The sequence below is a fragment of the Oncorhynchus mykiss genome, chromosome 22 (genome assembly GCF_057628025.1).
Source record: "Oncorhynchus mykiss isolate SJ-2025 chromosome 22, ASM5762802v1, whole genome shotgun sequence".
Classification (NCBI taxonomy): domain Eukaryota; kingdom Metazoa; phylum Chordata; class Actinopteri; order Salmoniformes; family Salmonidae; genus Oncorhynchus; species Oncorhynchus mykiss.
This window is the reverse complement of record NC_143043.1, coordinates 17,016,874-17,034,547: the sequence shown is the minus strand read 5'-3', so window position 1 is coordinate 17,034,547 and position 17,674 is coordinate 17,016,874. Positions and strand designations below refer to the sequence as shown.

The window sequence follows — 17,674 nt, the reverse complement described above, 5'->3', positions numbered from 1 at the left end:
CCCCAGTAATGCCATCATTAGTCAAATATGGCATGGGAAAGCAAGCGTAGATAGTTGAACATTTGCCCATGTCTCACCATTGATTCCTTACTGTGGTTTTGTAGCCTGTTGTCCTGTACACACGTTAGGCTATTGTGGCCTACAGCGACAGGCTTTTACTTCAAATGAAGCGACATGAAACGTGTATTTTGCTCTGTCCTTTGAAATGCAGTGGGACACTGGAGCTTTTTGTGAGATGAAGGCTCATTTAAATGAGGCTGCAGCAGTTGTAAAGCTTCTGAATGCTCATAACTGCCAGCTGGAGGTCTCAGCTGTGTATTTACATAGTCCTCAATGGCCCATGTTGATACAGAGAGTACAGGGCTGAGCAGGAGCGGTGCGTGGGTAAAATCACCGGGGAAGCCAAGACAGAAAAAAAAGATGGCGCTGTTTGCGCTGTAACCTGTTAGTTCATTATGCCTTGCCACCGTGATATATACGCCTAAGGCAGAGGCAATAAGAAGACACAGTGGCAGAATAAATTCAACCACACTTTTGTTTCATCACAGCAACCTCTGTCCGGTGAAGTCCACTAAGCATATTGCATGTAACAAACAGCACTGCCAAGCAAGTTAATGTTTCCGACATTTTCGGACTACTAAACAACTATTGATTTAGAACCATGGAGAGTTACCGCAAGTCGAAAGAACGCTGCCTCCGCTATTCCAGCACAATTTCAACTTCAACATTTCAACACCTCTGCTTAGTCTAATACAGTGGCAACTAAAATATACCAAAAACGATTTAGTCCAGTCAACGTCAGCTAAATATGATGTGGCTGTCCATGGTTCTGATTTCTCTGTGTGTTTGTGTATGTGCGTGCAGTGCAAGTAGAAAAAGCACGTTGATTCATCCTACATGCAGAGAAACGCCAATGTCATCCACCTATTTTTCAAGTTTACGAAACGGTCTTTGACTCTGTCATACAGTACACACTTTTAGTTTTTGTTAGGACTCTTTGTTTTCCTAGGTTACCTGGCTAAAATGCTTGCTCGCTAGCCTAAATACCTTTCGTCTGCAACGATTAGCCAGCTGGTAAACATTAGCCTACGATATCTAGCTACATATTGAACTTCCATCAGGGGCACAATATATGAATTCATAGTTGGATCAGAATCTCAGTTTATAATCATTGGCTAGTACGGAGAGTTAAGTACAACCACAAGTCCAAATACCTATCTCCATCCATGGCTAATTCAGGAAAGGGATCATTTTAGCTAGCTAGCCACCAGAGGACAACAACACAACGAGATGCAAAAATTCTAGTTTTGTCTGACAATTATGTTTCGTCTTTGATGTGCTGTGATTTGGTGTGAAGCCAAATCCAGCCTGGCATCCCTTGACACTTTTTTTTGGTGCGCCAGGACCATTCACAGATGAGCTCAGTTTCACTCAGGCCAAATGCTCGATGGCTTTCCTTGCAACAATGTCATGCTCTTTTTGACCAGACAGTGTCAGATCAATGGGCTAGACATACAGAGACAGAGGGACGCTGTTTCGCTCATTCGGATGCTTTTTCCGGTGAAACGCATTCAGCCTCTTGCGAATTGAAGGAAAATTATGAAACACAGAGAGAGGAAAGATAGATTATTTTATGTTTTTTGTTTTTTTCTTGGTAAATGTTTTGGGGAAGACTGGCTTCCTTTGGCAGCCAAGAATTCACACCAAGAGGGGAAGAGGGTCAAACACAGACACATAACACTACAATCCAAATTATTCTATTGACATCAACAGGTGACAGTAGTTGGCAATGAACTGCATCTTGAATTGAATTGCATCGACACACTAAAATTAACCTTGTAGTGTTTAGGATTTGGCGTTTGTAGCTGGTTTCACCATGTCTAGTTATAAGACCGTTCTTCTGTCTTCTGTGTCTCTGTAGAAATATCGTCAGTGCATGGCTGGACTGCTTGCCCCACCCTATGGAGTTATGGAAAGTGGTGGACGTAGCACTGACAGTGAGTACAAGAACTACAGTGACATCCGTAATGTTCACCTACCGTACAATGCTCCGTACTGGCCTATCTCTCGCCTTTAATATGAAATAAGCAATATCAGCAGTCTTAAAGTCAAGTCTAAGAACAGCCAGGTATCTTCCCCTCAGATAAGGTTTTGAAGTGAAATGACTAATGACGTTTTTCCTGAAGGCTAAAACACACACACACACACTTCTGACTGTACAAATCTCCCTTGGGGACTGTCCGATGATATTATGTAACTCACTCCTCAAGGAGATTCTAGTCGACACATACTGTATCTACATTCAACATAGCATCGAGGTTATGTATTGACATCTGTCTAAGTATATTTGTGAACATGCACCAATTGTTGCAGATGAACAAGTGCTGATGTAGAGTATGTGAATGACAACAAGTGTCATTTTTCTATTTTCTTATTCAGGAATGTCTGACAAAGAGAACATAAGCAACAACTCTTTTGGATCCATCTCTAAACATCTGAATAAGGTACGGTCGTCTCTCCTGAACACAGAACGGAGACTTCATCATCATATATCATAAAGATTTAGTTTCACCATCAAACATTGTCCACTATCCTCATCATCCAAAAAGCACTGTATGATGTGGCAATAAGCATGTAATCTTGGCAGCCCAGAGACAATATCTAGCGTAAACAACCAGCTACTCATCCGTGTACGAGAGATTAGTGACCACTTTATGTCAAGTGAGTATCATCCAGATTGAACACTGTTGCGAATGACAGTGGGTGGTAAAGTGTTGGTGGTTTACTCACATGTGCTTGCTGCTGACGTGGATCCTGATCGAACAACATCCTCTGCAGTTGCCAGAAGCTCGAAATAAGTCTGGAATGTGGAGTTTGTTTAAACTTTGACTAAATATAAACAGGGCTGCTGCTAAGACCTCGCTTCCGTTGGTGTGCATCACGTCCTTCATAGTTCCCGTTCCACCTTCTTAACCCCGTTGGGACTTCCTTACCTCCATGCATATAACATGGTGCTACTCTGGAGGGGATTTCACTATTTTTTGCGGCTTGGTCTTTGTTATTTTCAGACCAGCCAAAACATGTGCACTATAAATAACTACAAAGATAGTATAATTGAGTGTATTTTTTTTTTTTTTTTTTTGCAAACTCCCCTTGGGTTGTATTGTCTGCAAATTGTTGGCAAAACTCGAAGGCTCTACATATTCCAGTCACAGGAGAAAAAATAAATGTGGCGACGCTGTTTTTGTTGTGTAATTCATACCTTCAGTTGAAGCTGAGTGCATCCATCTACAGGAATCGTAGACCAGTGAACCCAAACCCTACAGGCACAGAATGCACACATTCCCACAGTAATACATGATTTAAGGGAATCCAGAGTCCTCACTGACGTGTACGGTACGTGTACATGCTGTAGCTTATGCATTCTTCACGAGTCCAAATGATCAGTGATGCATATTAGAAAGATCTTGAAACGTCACCTACAGTATATGGACCTCCTTTGAACGGCATCCTTGTGTTCGTCCTCGCTGGTGTCATTTCATGGCCGCCATAAGACGCTGCGGCGAGAAAAGAGCAGCGCTCAGCAACATTTGAATCAAGATGTTAAAGGGGGCTGTGGCGTTAGTGCATTTCACCTCATCGTAGGGTGAAAGAGTTGATGATGAATTTGTAGGGTAGTTAAGCATCTATGTAACTGTTGGTCATGGCTGTGAGAGTAATGATGTTCGAAAAGAGGTTATGTAGAGGTTGAACAGCAGTCATTATGTCCGCTCTGTGGTGCATGGTGTGCTGGTTTAGTGCCTAGTCTCTGTTTGATCGTTCTCTGCTCTTGATGTTTTTACCTCATGAATACTACATCCCATACAGGACTAGTTCAAGGTGGTTTCTGTGCTGTGGATCCAAGGGTTCGGGATGTAAGCACCAACACCTGCTTGTGAATCTCGTAAATAACTGCCCATTTACACTTCTTCAGGATTGGTGGGTCCCCTGCGGGACGTTGAGCTAACGTAGGCTAATGCGACTAGCATGAGGTTGTAAGTAACACAAACATTTCCCAGGACATAGACATATCTGAAATTGGCAGAAAGCTTCAATTCTTGTTAATCTAACTACAATGTCCAATTTACAGTAACTATTACAGTGAAATAATACCATGCTATTGTTTGAGGAGAGTGCACAGTTTTGAACATGAAAAGTTATTAATAAACTATTTAAGCACATTTGGGCAAACTTTTGAACAGAAATATTATGGTTCATTGGATCAGTCTAAAACTTTGCACATACACTGCTGCCATCTGGTGGCCAGAATCTAAATTGCAGCTGGGCTGAAATAATACATGATGGCCTTTCTCTTGCATTTCAAAGATGATGGTACAAAACAAATACAAAAGAACGGGTGTTTTTTTCTTTGTATTATCTTTTACCAGGTCTATTGTGTTATGTTATCCTACATTCCTTTCATATTTCCACAAACTTCAGTGTTTCCTTTCAAATGGTACCAAGAATATGTATATCCTTGCTTCAGGGTCTGAGTTACAGGCAGTTAGATTTGGGTATGTCATTTTAGGCGAAAATTGAAAAAAAGGGTCCAATCCTGAAGGGCCCTGTTGATAGTGGAGGTTGTTAGGGGTAAAGGATACCTCTACAAAACACCTAATATCTGTCATCATTGAAACACATATGAAGGGAACTTTGACCATTCACTACAGTCTGTATCATGTCATAACATAACTCATTTCCATATCATGCCTGTACTTTATTTTGTGCTTTTGTTTTCCAATCCATGATGTTCCCTTGTGTGTTTTTTTCAGTCATTGTCATGTCATTTATTTTTCAGAAGTCATTAATTGAAAGCCCAGCCAAACTCCGTCCTAAACCCATTTCTCAGGTAGTAAAGACCATCACATCAGTAAAGGCCAACTCCTCTGTTTCTATTGTAAAGCTCTGCCTCTACTCCATCCTTCTATTCTCTCCCAACAGGTCCCATCTGAGAAGATCTTGCGAGCAGGGAAGGTTCTCCGTGATGCCATCCTCTCCAGAGCTCCCCACATGATCCGAGACAGGAAGTACCACCTGAAGACATACAGGTGGGTTGTAGTATCTCATGTACAGTACCATGTACATGCTACTCTCATGTCAAAGAATTTGTACATCTGTGTGTGCGTGTATTTTTTATGTCTGATTTTTTGCTGTATCAAAACAAATGTTATTTGCCGAATACAACAGGTGTAGTAGACCTTACAGTGAAATGCTTACTTACAAGCCCTTCACCAACAATGCAGTTTTAAGAAAAATAAGTGTTAAAGTATTTACTCAAATAAACTGAAGTAAAAAAACATTTTTTTAAACACAAGAAAATAGAAAAATAACAAATAATTAAATAGCAACAATAAAATAACAGTAATGAGGCTATATACAGGGGTACCGGTACAGAGTCAATGTGTGGGGGCACAGGTTAGTCGAGGTAATTGCAAACAGTCCGGGTAGCCATTTGATTGGCTGTTCAGGAGTTTTATGGCTTCGGGGTAGAAGCTGTTAAGAAGCCTTTTGGACATAGACTTGGCGCTCTGGTACTGCTTGCCGTGCAGTAGCAGAGATAACAGTTTATGACTAGGGTGGCTGGAGTCTTTGTCAAATTTCAGGGCCTTCCGCTGACACCGCCTGGTATAGAGGTCCTGGATGGCAGGAAGCTTGGCCCCAGTGATGTACTGGGCCGTACGCACTACCCTCTGTAGTGCCTTGCGGTCGGAGGCCGAGCAGTTGCCATACCAGGCGGTGATGCAACCATGCTCTCGATGGTGTAGATGTCGAACTTTTTGAGGGTCTGAGGACCCATTCCAAATCTTTTCAGTCTACCGAGGTGGAATAGGCATTGTCGCGCCCTCTTCAACTACTGTCTTGGTGTGTTTGGACCATGATAGTTCGATGGTGATGTGGACACCAAGGAACTTGAAGCTCTCAACTGGCTCCCATACAGCCCCATCAATGAGAATGGGGGCGTGCTCGGCCCTCCTTTTCCTGTAGTCCACGATCATCTTTGTGGTCTTGATCACGTTGTTGTTGTTATCCTGGCACCACACTGGCAGGTCTCTGACCTCCTCCCTATAGGCTGCCTCATCGTTGTCGGTGATCAGGCCTACCACTGTTGTGTTGTCGGCAAACTTAATGATGGTGTTGGAGTCATGCTTGGCCATGCAGTCATGAGTGAACAGGGAGTACAGGAGGGGACTGACCACACACCCCTGAGGGGCCCCCTGTGTTGAGGATCAGTGTGGCAGATGGGTTGTTACCTACCCTAACAACTGGGGGCGGCCCGTCAGAAAGTCCAAGATCCAGTTGCAGAGGGAGGAGTTTGTCCAGGGTCCTTAGCTTGGTGATGAGCTTAGAGGGCACTATTGTATTGAACGCTGAGCTGTTGTCAATGAATAGCATTCTCACGTAGGTGTTCCTTTTGTCAAGGTGGGAGAGGGCAGTGTGGACTGCAATAAAGATTGCATCATCTGTGGATCTGCTGGGGCGATATGCGAATTGGAGTGGGTCTAGGGTTTCTGGGATAATGGTGTTGATGTGAGCCATGACCAGCCTTTCAAAGCACTTCATGGCTACAGATGTGAGTGCTACGGTAGTCATTTAGGCAGGTTACTTTGATGTTCTTGGGCACAGGGACTATGGTGGTCTGCTTGAAAAAGGGACAAGTTGAAAATGTCAGTGAAGACACTTGCCAGTTGGACAGTGCATGCTTGGAGTACACATCCTGGTAATCTGTCTGGCACTACGGCCTTATGAATGTTGACCTGTTTAAAGGTCACACTCACATCGGCTACGGAGAGCATGATCACACAGTCGTCCGGAACAGCTGGTGCTCTCATGCATGCTTCAGGGTTGCTTGCCTCAAAGCGCGCATATAACTAATTTAGTTAATCTGGTGTCACTGAGCAGCTTGCGGCTGTGCTTCCCTTTGTAATCCGTAATAGTTTGCAAGTCCTGCCACATCCGACGAGCATCGCAGACAGTGTAGTAGGATTCATGTATTTATTTCCTGATGTGTATCTCCTACAGGCAATGCTGTGTGGGAACAGAGCTGGTTGACTGGCAGATGCAGCAGAGCTCCTCTGTTTACTCTCGCATTCAAGCAGTGGGCATGTGGCAGGTGCTGTTAGAGGAAGGTGTTCTCAACCACGGTGAGCCACAACAGTACAATAGACAGTAGCTAAGGATACCCTCTGTGTGTGTGTGTGTGTGTGTGTGTGTGTGTGTGTGTGTGTGTGTGTGTGTGTTGGGGGGGGGGGCCTTTAGTGCCTTTTGCGACATTTCTCCAAGTTTCACCTTCATTGTTAAGCCCTAGATATCTTGTTGCTTTGACAAAGTCTTCTCTGATCATCGATATCATGTGATGAGTGATTCATTTATGTCTTTCCCCCATTTTAAGGTCAACAATTAAACATGTTTTGTGAAGCTTGCATTAAATTGCCACTCTCTGTTGCACACGACAAGCTTCCATTCCCTCTGTCTCAAGGGGATTTATGGCTGATTTAAGAAGAAAACGTCAAACCTGTTTATGGTCAACTCTGATACTTTATTTGGCACTTAAAATTTCACCTCTTGAGAAAACAACATGTTTTTTATGAAGTTGACAGAATGTTAAAATTAGATGAAAACAAACGTTTTTTCCCCCCCACCACCAAGTTCTACTTCTCAAAAGGCACCGAATTGGTGGAACGACCTGTGTGTGTGCCTGTGTGTGAGTGCATGTAAAAGAGGCTCCATTTCTAAACGTCTAAACCTGTGGGATCTGTGTTGGTATTGTGCTGCAGTGGACCAGGAGCTGACCTTCCAGGACAAGTATCTTTTCTACCGTTTCCTGGAGGATGAACAGGAAGACGCTCCCCTGCCCACCGAGGAGGAGACCAGGGAGAGCGATGAGGAGCTGCAGGACACCCTCCTCCTCCTCTCCCAGGTCGGCCCTGACGCCCACATGCGCATGGTCCTGAGGAAACAGTAAGGACCAATCACAGAGATCGCCACCTGCTGGTATGATAGATATACAGTACCTGCAGGTTTGGCAGGGTTAGGAAAGATATATAAGCTAAGTGCAAAGCTGATGCTAGCAAAGCTGATGCTAAAATCCTGTTCAAAGTGAATCGATTAGATTGTAGTCGAGGTCAAATGATTTTTTAATTGGTGCATATTTCCCCTTCCCCAGTCCAGGACAGAGGGCAGCCGATGATTTGGAGATCATTTATGAGGAGCTGCTTCATATAAAGGCCTTATCGCACCTATCCACCACTGTGAGTGCAGATTTGGTTACAATAATAACCAATTGTAGGCCTATATCAGGTGTCGGCAACAGGTTTTGGATGTTTTTTTTGTTGTTGTTTTTTTTTGGTCATCAATGATTTTAGTTTAAAAAATTGTGGGGGTAAAAAAAAAAAAGAAAATCACCAGGAATTCAGCAAAAATAAAAATGTATTCAGTAAATCTGTTCCCAAGGATTCCTACAAGTAAAAAGAGAGAAGTATGTGATCGTGTCTCAATCGAATGAGGTGTGAAATTATTGCTATTTTCAAATACAATCAATTTTTTTGGTTTACTTGTGGTCAATTTGCAGTGTACAGATGGTTATAATTATGCTCCGAAACCCCTGACCCTTCGCTTGGGCATAAATCGGACCACGGGCATAAATCGGACCACGGCTGAATCTAGTTGCCTACCCATGGCCCATATGACGTCACCTCTAACCTTTTCCTCTGCTTCTACAGGTAAAGAAAGAACTAGCCGGCGTCCTGATCTTTGAGTCCCATGCCAAAGCAGGAACAGTCTGTAAGTAGTACAACACTGTCTACATGACCGGAACTCAATCGATTTAACTTAATCAACGTTGCACGCAAGACGTCATTTTATAAATGCATTATCTACATGGAGGCAGAAAGAAAATCCCAGATTATATACTAAATCCTTTGTTTTGTCTATTTCAGTGGAATTCTTTGAAATGTTTTGGTGGAAGACCTCTTTATGACCTCTTTACATATCATTTTTGTTGTTGTAATCTTTCACTTGTTCAGTGTTCAATCAAGGGGAGGAAGGCACATCGTGGTACATCATTCTAAAGGGCTCTGTAAACGTTGTCATTTATGGAAAGGTAAAATTATATTATTTGAATTTTTCATCTCATACAATTGATCCCCATTTGATCAGTACAGCTCATCACCATAGCTTATTATAGAATATATGAGTGTGTAAGATGCTGTACATGCTCTCACTCATCTCATTTGCCCTGCTTCACACATACATTCTTTGTTTGCTTGTTTCACAAAGGGGGTTGTTTGCACGCTGCATGAGGGAGACGACTTTGGGAAGCTTGCTCTGGTCAACGATGCCCCCCGTGCCGCCTCCATTGTTCTACGAGAGGATAACTGCCACTTCCTACGTGTGGACAAGGAGGACTTCAACCGGATCCTCAGAGTGAGTTATCTGGGGAAGTTAACATGGCCCTCCTCCACCTCTGCTCAGTGAAGTCCCACTATCCTTTTTCAATGGTATAGTCTCCCTCTATTGGTTGAGGTTCAGCATTGCACAATGATGCCAACATTAAAGGGTATTCTACTATCAACTTTGTGGTTCAATGTCGACAGATGTCTGTAGAAAAGGTACAGTATAAACCCAAAGGCCAAACTATCAGCTGCTAGTCTCTTGTCTCTCTACGTTCTCCCTCCACTGCCTATTGTTAGCCTGGCCCACGTGCAGCCTGCATCAGACTTTGATAGGGAATCAGGGTCTTGATTGTGTCTATTGAAAAGCGGATGGATGGATGATGGTTATCTGTGTGATCCACAGTGGCAGGCTCTCTGTAATAGGCTCACTCAATCCTCTGTAAATCTCCCGTTGGCTCTGGCCTGATGGGCTGCTAGGCCAGACACGGGTTGTGTCCCAAATGGCACCCTATTCCCTATATAGTGCCCTACTTTTGAATAGAGCCCTATGGGCCCTGGTCAAAAGTAGCGCACTACATAGGAAATAGGGTGCCATTTGGGATGATACCTCAGTCAAACTGCTGACCTCCCAGTCTCTCTGTCAGTACTAGCATACTAATCCACCAGGCATACAGTACCATAGTCCTGATGGGATGATGTAGTCTGGCCTCAACCAGGGGTCATATTTAAGTCAGATAAATATATCAACTACCCCCCCCCCCTCCCCCCCATATTATTTTGGCTGCATGATGTGTGTACTGTTGGCCTATTCTACAGGATTTCCTTGTACTATATTACTGATATATTATTATAATATAGAGTATATATAAACACTGTACATACACACCAGTTTATTAGGTACACCCATTTAGTACCAGGTCGGACCCCTTTTTTTCCTCCAGAACAGCGTTCCGAGATGCCGTTCTGCACACCACTGTTGTAGTCCACAGTTATTTGCCTGTTTGTGGCCCGCCTGTTACCTTGACATTCTCCTTCGACCACTCAACAATGGGCTGTTTTCACCGCCGTCTGGATTTATTTAGTTTGTCACACCATTCTCGGGAAACCCTGTATTGCATGAACAGCCCAGGAGGCTGGCCCTTTCTGAGATACTATAACCGGTGCTCATGGCACTGACGATCACACCGCGAAGTCGCTTTGGTCACTCGTTTTGCCCATTATAACGTTTAATCGAACAATAACTGAATGCCTCGATGACTGTCTGGGTGGTGTCCCTAATAAACAGAATGGTGTACCTTATAAACTTTCCAATGTGTGTGCATATGTATATATACTGTATATATATATACATACATACATACATACATACATCTACAAAAGTATATGGACGCCACTTCAAATTAGTGGATTCAGCTTTTTCAGCCACACCTGTTGCTGACAGGTGTTAAAAATCAAGCACACAGCCATGCAATCCCCATAGACAAACATTGGCAGTAGAATGGCCTTACTGAAGAACTCTGTGACTTTCAACGTGGCACCGTCCTAGGATGCCACCTTTCCATCAAGTCAGTTTGTCAAATTTCTGCCCTGCTAGAGCTTCCCCGGTAAGTGCTGTTATTGAGAAGTGGAAACGTCTAGGAGCAACAAGCTTCTTGAAACGGAACACATTTCTGATGATATAATGATGAATTTGTGCCTGTGTGTGTGTGTGTGTGTGTCCAGGACGTGGAGGCCAACACGGTGCGTCTGAAGGAACATGATCAGGATGTTCTGGTCCTGGAGAAGAGCCCCAGCAGCATCCAGACCTCTACCCACGGCACCACCACCACCCCCTCCCACTACAAGTAGCCTACTGAGCTAACTCTGTCTGAATCACCTTTTCATCTAAACCACTTACTCTAGCACCCCTGTTCAATAGAGTTAGATTTAAATAGGAAGTTAAAGGGGGCTGTAGGTGTGTAAGATACACTAACCTCACTCCCTTCAGAAAAGAGGAGGAGAAACTCTCTTGCAGGCACAGTTAGGGGGGTGTGGTTTGTGAATTATATACTCTCTTGAAGAGATTTGTGAGTGGAAGAAGTGGGTGAGTTTGTGAGTTACTCTCTGCTAAAGGGCGTGGAGCTAGAGACTGGGCATCAGTTCTAGGGTAAGCCAAGGCTGTGTCTGCGAGGCTGCAGACGTGTGTTATCTAGTAGACTAGACCTAATGGAGCTTGCTGCCAGTGACCGCGGCTGCAGTAATGGAGAGAGACACATTAATGGTAATGACTGAGAGATGTGCTCCCGGGGAGAAGGCAGGCCGCGCGGGTTACAATCACTCTGCCAGGGTTGGCCTCTAATCAACTACAGTGCCAGTCACATATGAAGAGTGTGAGGGTGTCAAGCACCTCTCCTTCCCCCATGGAGTGCCTGCCACACATTCTGTCCCAAATTCCACCCTATTCGCTATATAGTGCACTATTTTGTTTTCTACCAGGGCCCTATGGAAGAATAGGGTGCTCTTTGGGGAACACACTCTTGTTATCTGTCTCCCCTTAACTAACCAATCACAACAGGCCTGGCTGTGCACTGTGTTGATTCTTAAGGTCAAGTGGTGGTCTCTCCTTCTGTTTACCTATGGAGAGGCTTCCACACCCTCTCTCCCCCAGCCAGCCCCTTATAATCTTAACCAGGGGTCAGGACCTCTTTTGACTGTAGTTTGGATTATTATCTAATGTAGTAATCACAGGCAGGTATTCAGATCACACAGCTCAGTGAAGTGTGGATGGAATAGGAACAGTAGTGAGAACTAGCAAGAACCTGTCTTGTTTAATTTATTAGGTGATTGATTGACACTGCCATTCCAGATACACTGTGATGTCAGGGGCACCAGAGAAGATTTTGGAGCACTTCCTGGAAATGATGCGACTGGACTCTCACCTCAACGAATCAGGTACAGTAGTGCACTCTGTCCCTCCAATAACATCTCTGACCACTGTGCACCGTTGTATTTCAGTGTAGGGACCAAATTAACATTATTTCAACCCTATGTGATATTGACTAATGTACTGTAGATGGATGTGTTGTGTTCGTCATGGCTGTCGTGTTTAGATTGTCTCCTCTGTACCCTCAGAGAGAGAGCATCCATCCTCCGTGCTGCTGCTGCTGACCTGTTTGTTCATGTCTATAATTAGCAGCGCACAACAGTGCTTATCTAATTACGCTTGGTTGTGTGGACTCTCCTGGCTGCTTTCATGCCTCAGCCGTCCACGGTGACAGAGCCATGTGTGATCAGGCCTATAATACTGTCAGCATGCTGGCCGGGCGTCGTTTCATCTGACATCACAGGTGCTTCATTCTCTCTCGGTCTCTCGCTCTGGCTCTTTCTCGCACTCTCGCTCTGCACAGACCCAGCTCTGGACGACTTTGTGCTCATGCACTGCGTCTTCATCCCTAACAGCCAGTTGTGCCCGGTGCTCATGGCCCAATATCCTTTCAGTCACTGAAAATAGCATATGAGCGTATATGTTTTTGTGTGGATTTCTACTAATGTGTATCAGTATCCCTTATGCATCTTGTATGTATTAGGCATCCAAGAGTAGGATCCGAATCAGGATCTAGGATCAGGTCCCCCATGTCCAAATAATCACATTAGTTGTGACTTAAATGGCTAAACTGATCCTGAATCAATCCTGGAGTAAATGGGAGTCAAGCTGTAGCTCCTATGTGTTTCTGTCCTTAACGTCACTGCACCTACCACGCTGAGGCGTCCCAGGGCTCAGAACAGGAGCGTCTGGACTACACTTTGAACAACAAGAGGAGGGTGATCAGGCTGGTGCTCCAGTGGGCCTCAGTACATGGAGATCACCTTCAGGAGGAGGATGCCTCACTAGCCTTCCTAGAGGTCAGTGCATGCGTCCCAAATGGCACTCTATTCCCTATGTCGTGAACTACTTTTGACCAGAGCCCTAGCCCAAAGGGAATAGGGCGCCATTTTGGCCTTGTCTTCCTCACCCTTTTTTCTTGCGTACTGAATTCAGCTTGTTGTTTAAAAAGATACGGCTTGCTGTGAATTGTAGAGTATTAGTGATCGTCATCTGATAATCCAAATGAGTTTGGGCACATTTTGAACCTCTCCTCATTCTGAGTGTGTCATGTGTTACAGGAGTTCTTTGTGTCTGTATCTGAGGATGCCAGTGTGATTCCTGCTCTGAAAGATCAACTCCCAGAGTTAGAGAAGCTAGTTAAAAACAGGTAAGTGTGTGTAAATGTATTGTTACTGCGTGCACTTGTCTTTAGTGTCCCGGGCTTAAGCATGGTGTAATCTCACTTTCTTTACCCTTTCAGCTCTGACGATGCCAGATCCTCTCCACAAAAGGTATGTGACCCAGCTGTGACCCCGAGCACTGTAGTCGTATTCTGTGCTTTTGTTTTCATTGTCAACCCGTGCTATACATACATTTCTGTCTGTCCTGTTTCAGCACAAAGTCCTGTTGCGGCAGTTCAGCATGGGGGATGAGAAGCTGCAGAAACGACAGGCCATCAAGAGTAATGATGAGAGTAAGTGGGGCTTAGTGTATGTGTGAAATCATGCAGGATATGAGGTAGAAGAGAGCTATACATCTATAGAAAAGCACAGTGTAGTAGTATGAGCCTTTGTCTTCCCAGCCCCCATTCCTTCATGTTAATGACCCTGAGTTGTGCTCTGTCCCCATGCAGTCCTGTTCAAAGTGTACTGCAGCGACCACACCTACACCACCATCCGGGTCACCGTGGCCGCCTCAGTCAGAGAGGTCATCAGCGCAGTGGCCGACAAGCTGGGGTCAGCGGAGGACCTCCTCCTGGTCAACCTCAGTTCGGCCGGAGGTGAGAAGGGCCACAGCCACATGCTAATCAAACGACGGTGGACGCCACACAGTCTTTCCACGCATAGATATTTGCAGATGCTATGATGCTCATTAATCAAGGGCTGATTTACTGGGAAATGATTGGCTTTTGGTGCTGGATTATTCTGTTTCAATTACCCGGTATATGCTCAAGATAGTACCGTGACCTGCAGGAGAGCTGCATGGAGAAAAGCTTGGGGCAATATTGCTGTTCTTGCTTCAACTCATAAGATTCTACACCCGCTTGTTGCTGCCATTGTCTGGTACTTGCTGGATGGATGTTCCAGTGTCTCTGCCAGGTCGTACTTATCCACCTCTCTCTCTGGCCCATGTTTGATCTGCTCTTTCCCCGTACCAAGTAAGGCCAGAGGCACAGCTGCTCCATGGTCTCTGAGACCCTAATCATATTGCCCATTAATCTAGTTATTTACTGGCATTTGTTTTCGCTGCTAAGAATCTGGGCACAATTCTCTGCTGAGGATTCAGAGGAGTAAGGATGCCCCGTTCTGTCATATTCAATGCATGATTGCCAGTTCTAATGCAAACATAATGCAACCTCTTCAGAGTCTTCTTGACCACTTTCTTTGATGATGAAGTTCAAGGATGACTGAGCTCCATGGCAACCGTAGCAAGTTAAACCCTGTAGCAGTGTAACCGTATCTACTCCTGGGATTAGGGATAAGTCAAATACTGGGGGGCAATACCGGGGGGCATCTTTAGCACCTTGCCCTTGTTGTGTGACTTTTGAACATAATAATATGTTTATGTTTTGATATGATAATAATAATAATTTATTGAACTTCTATAGCGCTTTTCATAACAGAAAGAAATCTGAAAGCGCTTCAAAAGTAAAAAACAAACAAACAAGCAATACATCATCCTGAGTAGCCTATAAGAGTCTAGCTAGGTCAACCAATAGAGGCCATAGATGGAGTGGGACAGTTCATGGTGTGATCAGAGGAAGTTGGTCAGAGAGATGGTTGATGAAGAAGTCTGGTGACGATCCTGTAGAGGGCTACTCTGGGAACAAGCTTGAGTTGTGACGCCACTGGAACTTCTCCTCCTTCAGTCTGCGTAGCCTCAGGAGCTCTGGGCACCAGGAAGCTCACCACACACAGTTCAGAGTAGTAGCCAGTCGTCCTCCTTACGAACCCGCAGCACTGCATTCCTCTACTGCATCTCCCGTTCTCCTCAAATTATGTTTTCAAAAGATCAGGAACCAGCAGCCAGGTGAAACAAAAGAAGCTGGTAGCTGTGTCCAGATGAATAAACAAAACAAAAAAGGAATCATCAAAAACATTAGCCAACTAACTTGCTAGCTACAGTAGCAAAGCCAAAAAGAGTTGACCTGCCTGTCAATCTGCAAATTTGTGGGTGAAAACTACCAGATATATGTGACAAAGACTCAATGTTATCAAAAACATTGAGTAATAATTAAATATGTACACATTTACAGGAGCTCTTGGTCTCATGCCGTCTCTTGTTTGTTGTTTTCCTTCAGATAAAGTGGTGCTGAAGCCCAACGATATTTCAGTCTTCTCTACACTCAGCATCAACGGCCGTCTGTTTGTCTGCCCCAGGGATCAACTGGATTCATTGGTGTGTAAATGCCCCTCAGGAAAAAAAACACATTCAGACTGACCCGACTGATTCCCAGAGGTTCCCCTACAAGCTGTACATCTCTTGCAGCTGTTACTTCTCATGTATTTCGCTCACGTAATATTTTGTTTTAAATCAACAGACATATGTTCACTGGCCCGAGGCTACTGTTGAATTTCGACTTGTTATAGTTGTAGAACTGCCATTGTATCCATCAAAACGGTCCTGTATTTCACATGAGTGTTAAATGTATGATGAAGGATGATATACAGACACATGTAAATTATACTGTATATTAAGTGTGCGCTATATTTCAGACACCCTTGCCAGAGCAGGAAGGGCCCTCCACTGGCTCCATGGGCAGCTTTGAGTTAATGAGCTCGAAAGACCTGGCCTACCAGATGACTGTCTACGACTGGGAACTCTTCCACTGTGTACACGAGGTGTGTCAGACCACTGAGGGAATGAGGAATTACTTGAGTCTACGAATGCGTCCTAAATGGCACCCTATTCCCGATATAGTGCACTACTTTCAGCCAGAGCCCTATGGGGAATAGGGAGCCATTTGGGGCTCCTAGCGATGAACTCTTCGACCAATATATTGATACATTATTATGGAAACTATCAGGGACACGGTAATTGACCTCCTCTCTTGCCCTGTTCTACAGCATGAGCTGATCTACCATACGTTTGGGAGGCAGAACTTCAAGAAGACCACAGCCAACATGGACCTGTTCCTCAGGAGGTTCAATGAGATCCAGCTGTGGGTGATCACAGAGATCTGTCTGTGTGCTCAGCTCAGCAAGCGCGTTCAGATGCTCAAGAAGTTCATCAAGATCGCTGCCCAGTAAGTGGCCCTTGCCTTGTCCCAGTGGTCCTGTCGCCCTCTCTCTCTATCTCATGCACGCACGCACGCACGAATGCACGTTGGCGCACACATACATACACACACGTGGCCCTGCTATTCTACAGCCATCGGGGGCGTCAGCCATTGAGGAAATGATTCCTCTGAAAAGAAATGAAAGCTGCTCTACTGCCCTTGTTGTGCTTGCGTTGCGTCACGTCCAATGGCACCGTCCAAGCTCAAGCATGGCTGAGTTTCAATTCTTGATGGCTGACACGCACGTTCATTATATCTTGTGAATTGAAATAATGAGAAATAGTCAGTTAAATAGTCAGTTAAATATAATATTTTGATTTAAACATTCACATGCTTTGCAAGAAGAACGATGTCCCTAATAATCCTGTTTACACGGACACATCTGAAAACAGGCTACCTGATGGGACTTTGATAAATGCAGAAAATTGCAAATCAAAATAAATGTTCTATTATGCGTTCTACCACAGCCACCGTGTTATTTTTGGGATTTCGGACGTATAAAAGTTGCACGGGAAAACTATTTTTAAGATGCATACTTTTCATTTTTCCCGAAATCACTTCACTCGCGCAGAAGAAGGAAACACGCGCTGCTAGTGTTACGACAGTCGCAGATCTAATACACCGCTGTAACTCGGATTAAGGCCTTCATATGTCCTAATAATTCAAAAGATTTCTCAGGAAACCAGTTGTTTTAATCGGCGTATGCAGAGTAAGGTGTTTACATGACTAATGCCATACTCGCCATATTGCCATAATCAGTTATAATCGACTCATTAGTGTGCATGTAAATGTACTCACTGACTATGTTCACAATGTAAACAAAAAGCAACTAGTGCAATTAGAGGGTAATTTAGTCCAACCACTAGCGACAATTTAAGGAGTACTTGTGAAAAACTGGAC

General features: G+C 44.3%; 1 protein-coding gene across 6 annotated transcripts in view; it reads left to right on the top strand.

Annotated features, from left to right (window-relative positions):
- The window catches only part of LOC110501447 (rap guanine nucleotide exchange factor 4), a 52,754-nt gene that overhangs the window by 32,184 nt on the left and 2,896 nt on the right, over positions 1 to 17,674 (top strand). For 3 of the 6 annotated variants that reach the window (XM_036958806.2, XM_036958809.2, XM_036958808.2), the window contains 21 exons: positions 1,922 to 1,997; positions 2,440 to 2,504; positions 4,838 to 4,888; positions 4,981 to 5,087; positions 7,060 to 7,181; positions 7,815 to 7,998; positions 8,204 to 8,288; positions 8,760 to 8,820; positions 9,063 to 9,139; positions 9,316 to 9,462; positions 11,154 to 11,275; positions 12,277 to 12,362; positions 12,818 to 12,896; positions 13,163 to 13,313; positions 13,575 to 13,663; positions 13,757 to 13,787; positions 13,891 to 13,969; positions 14,129 to 14,275; positions 15,797 to 15,894; positions 16,212 to 16,337; positions 16,563 to 16,741. In XM_036958806.2, the coding sequence (XP_036814701.2) occupies positions 1,922 to 1,997; positions 2,440 to 2,504; positions 4,838 to 4,888; positions 4,981 to 5,087; positions 7,060 to 7,181; positions 7,815 to 7,998; positions 8,204 to 8,288; positions 8,760 to 8,820; positions 9,063 to 9,139; positions 9,316 to 9,462; positions 11,154 to 11,275; positions 12,277 to 12,362; positions 12,818 to 12,896; positions 13,163 to 13,313; positions 13,575 to 13,663; positions 13,757 to 13,787; positions 13,891 to 13,969; positions 14,129 to 14,275; positions 15,797 to 15,894; positions 16,212 to 16,337; positions 16,563 to 16,741 (2,162 nt within the window). The remainder of the gene's footprint in view (positions 1 to 1,921; positions 1,998 to 2,439; positions 2,505 to 4,837; positions 4,889 to 4,980; positions 5,088 to 7,059; positions 7,182 to 7,814; positions 7,999 to 8,203; positions 8,289 to 8,759; positions 8,821 to 9,062; positions 9,140 to 9,315; positions 9,463 to 11,153; positions 11,276 to 12,276; positions 12,363 to 12,817; positions 12,897 to 13,162; positions 13,314 to 13,574; positions 13,664 to 13,756; positions 13,788 to 13,890; positions 13,970 to 14,128; positions 14,276 to 15,796; positions 15,895 to 16,211; positions 16,338 to 16,562; positions 16,742 to 17,674) is intronic. The other 3 variants (XM_036958807.2, XM_090215604.1, XM_090215603.1) reach the window with 1 other exon arrangement.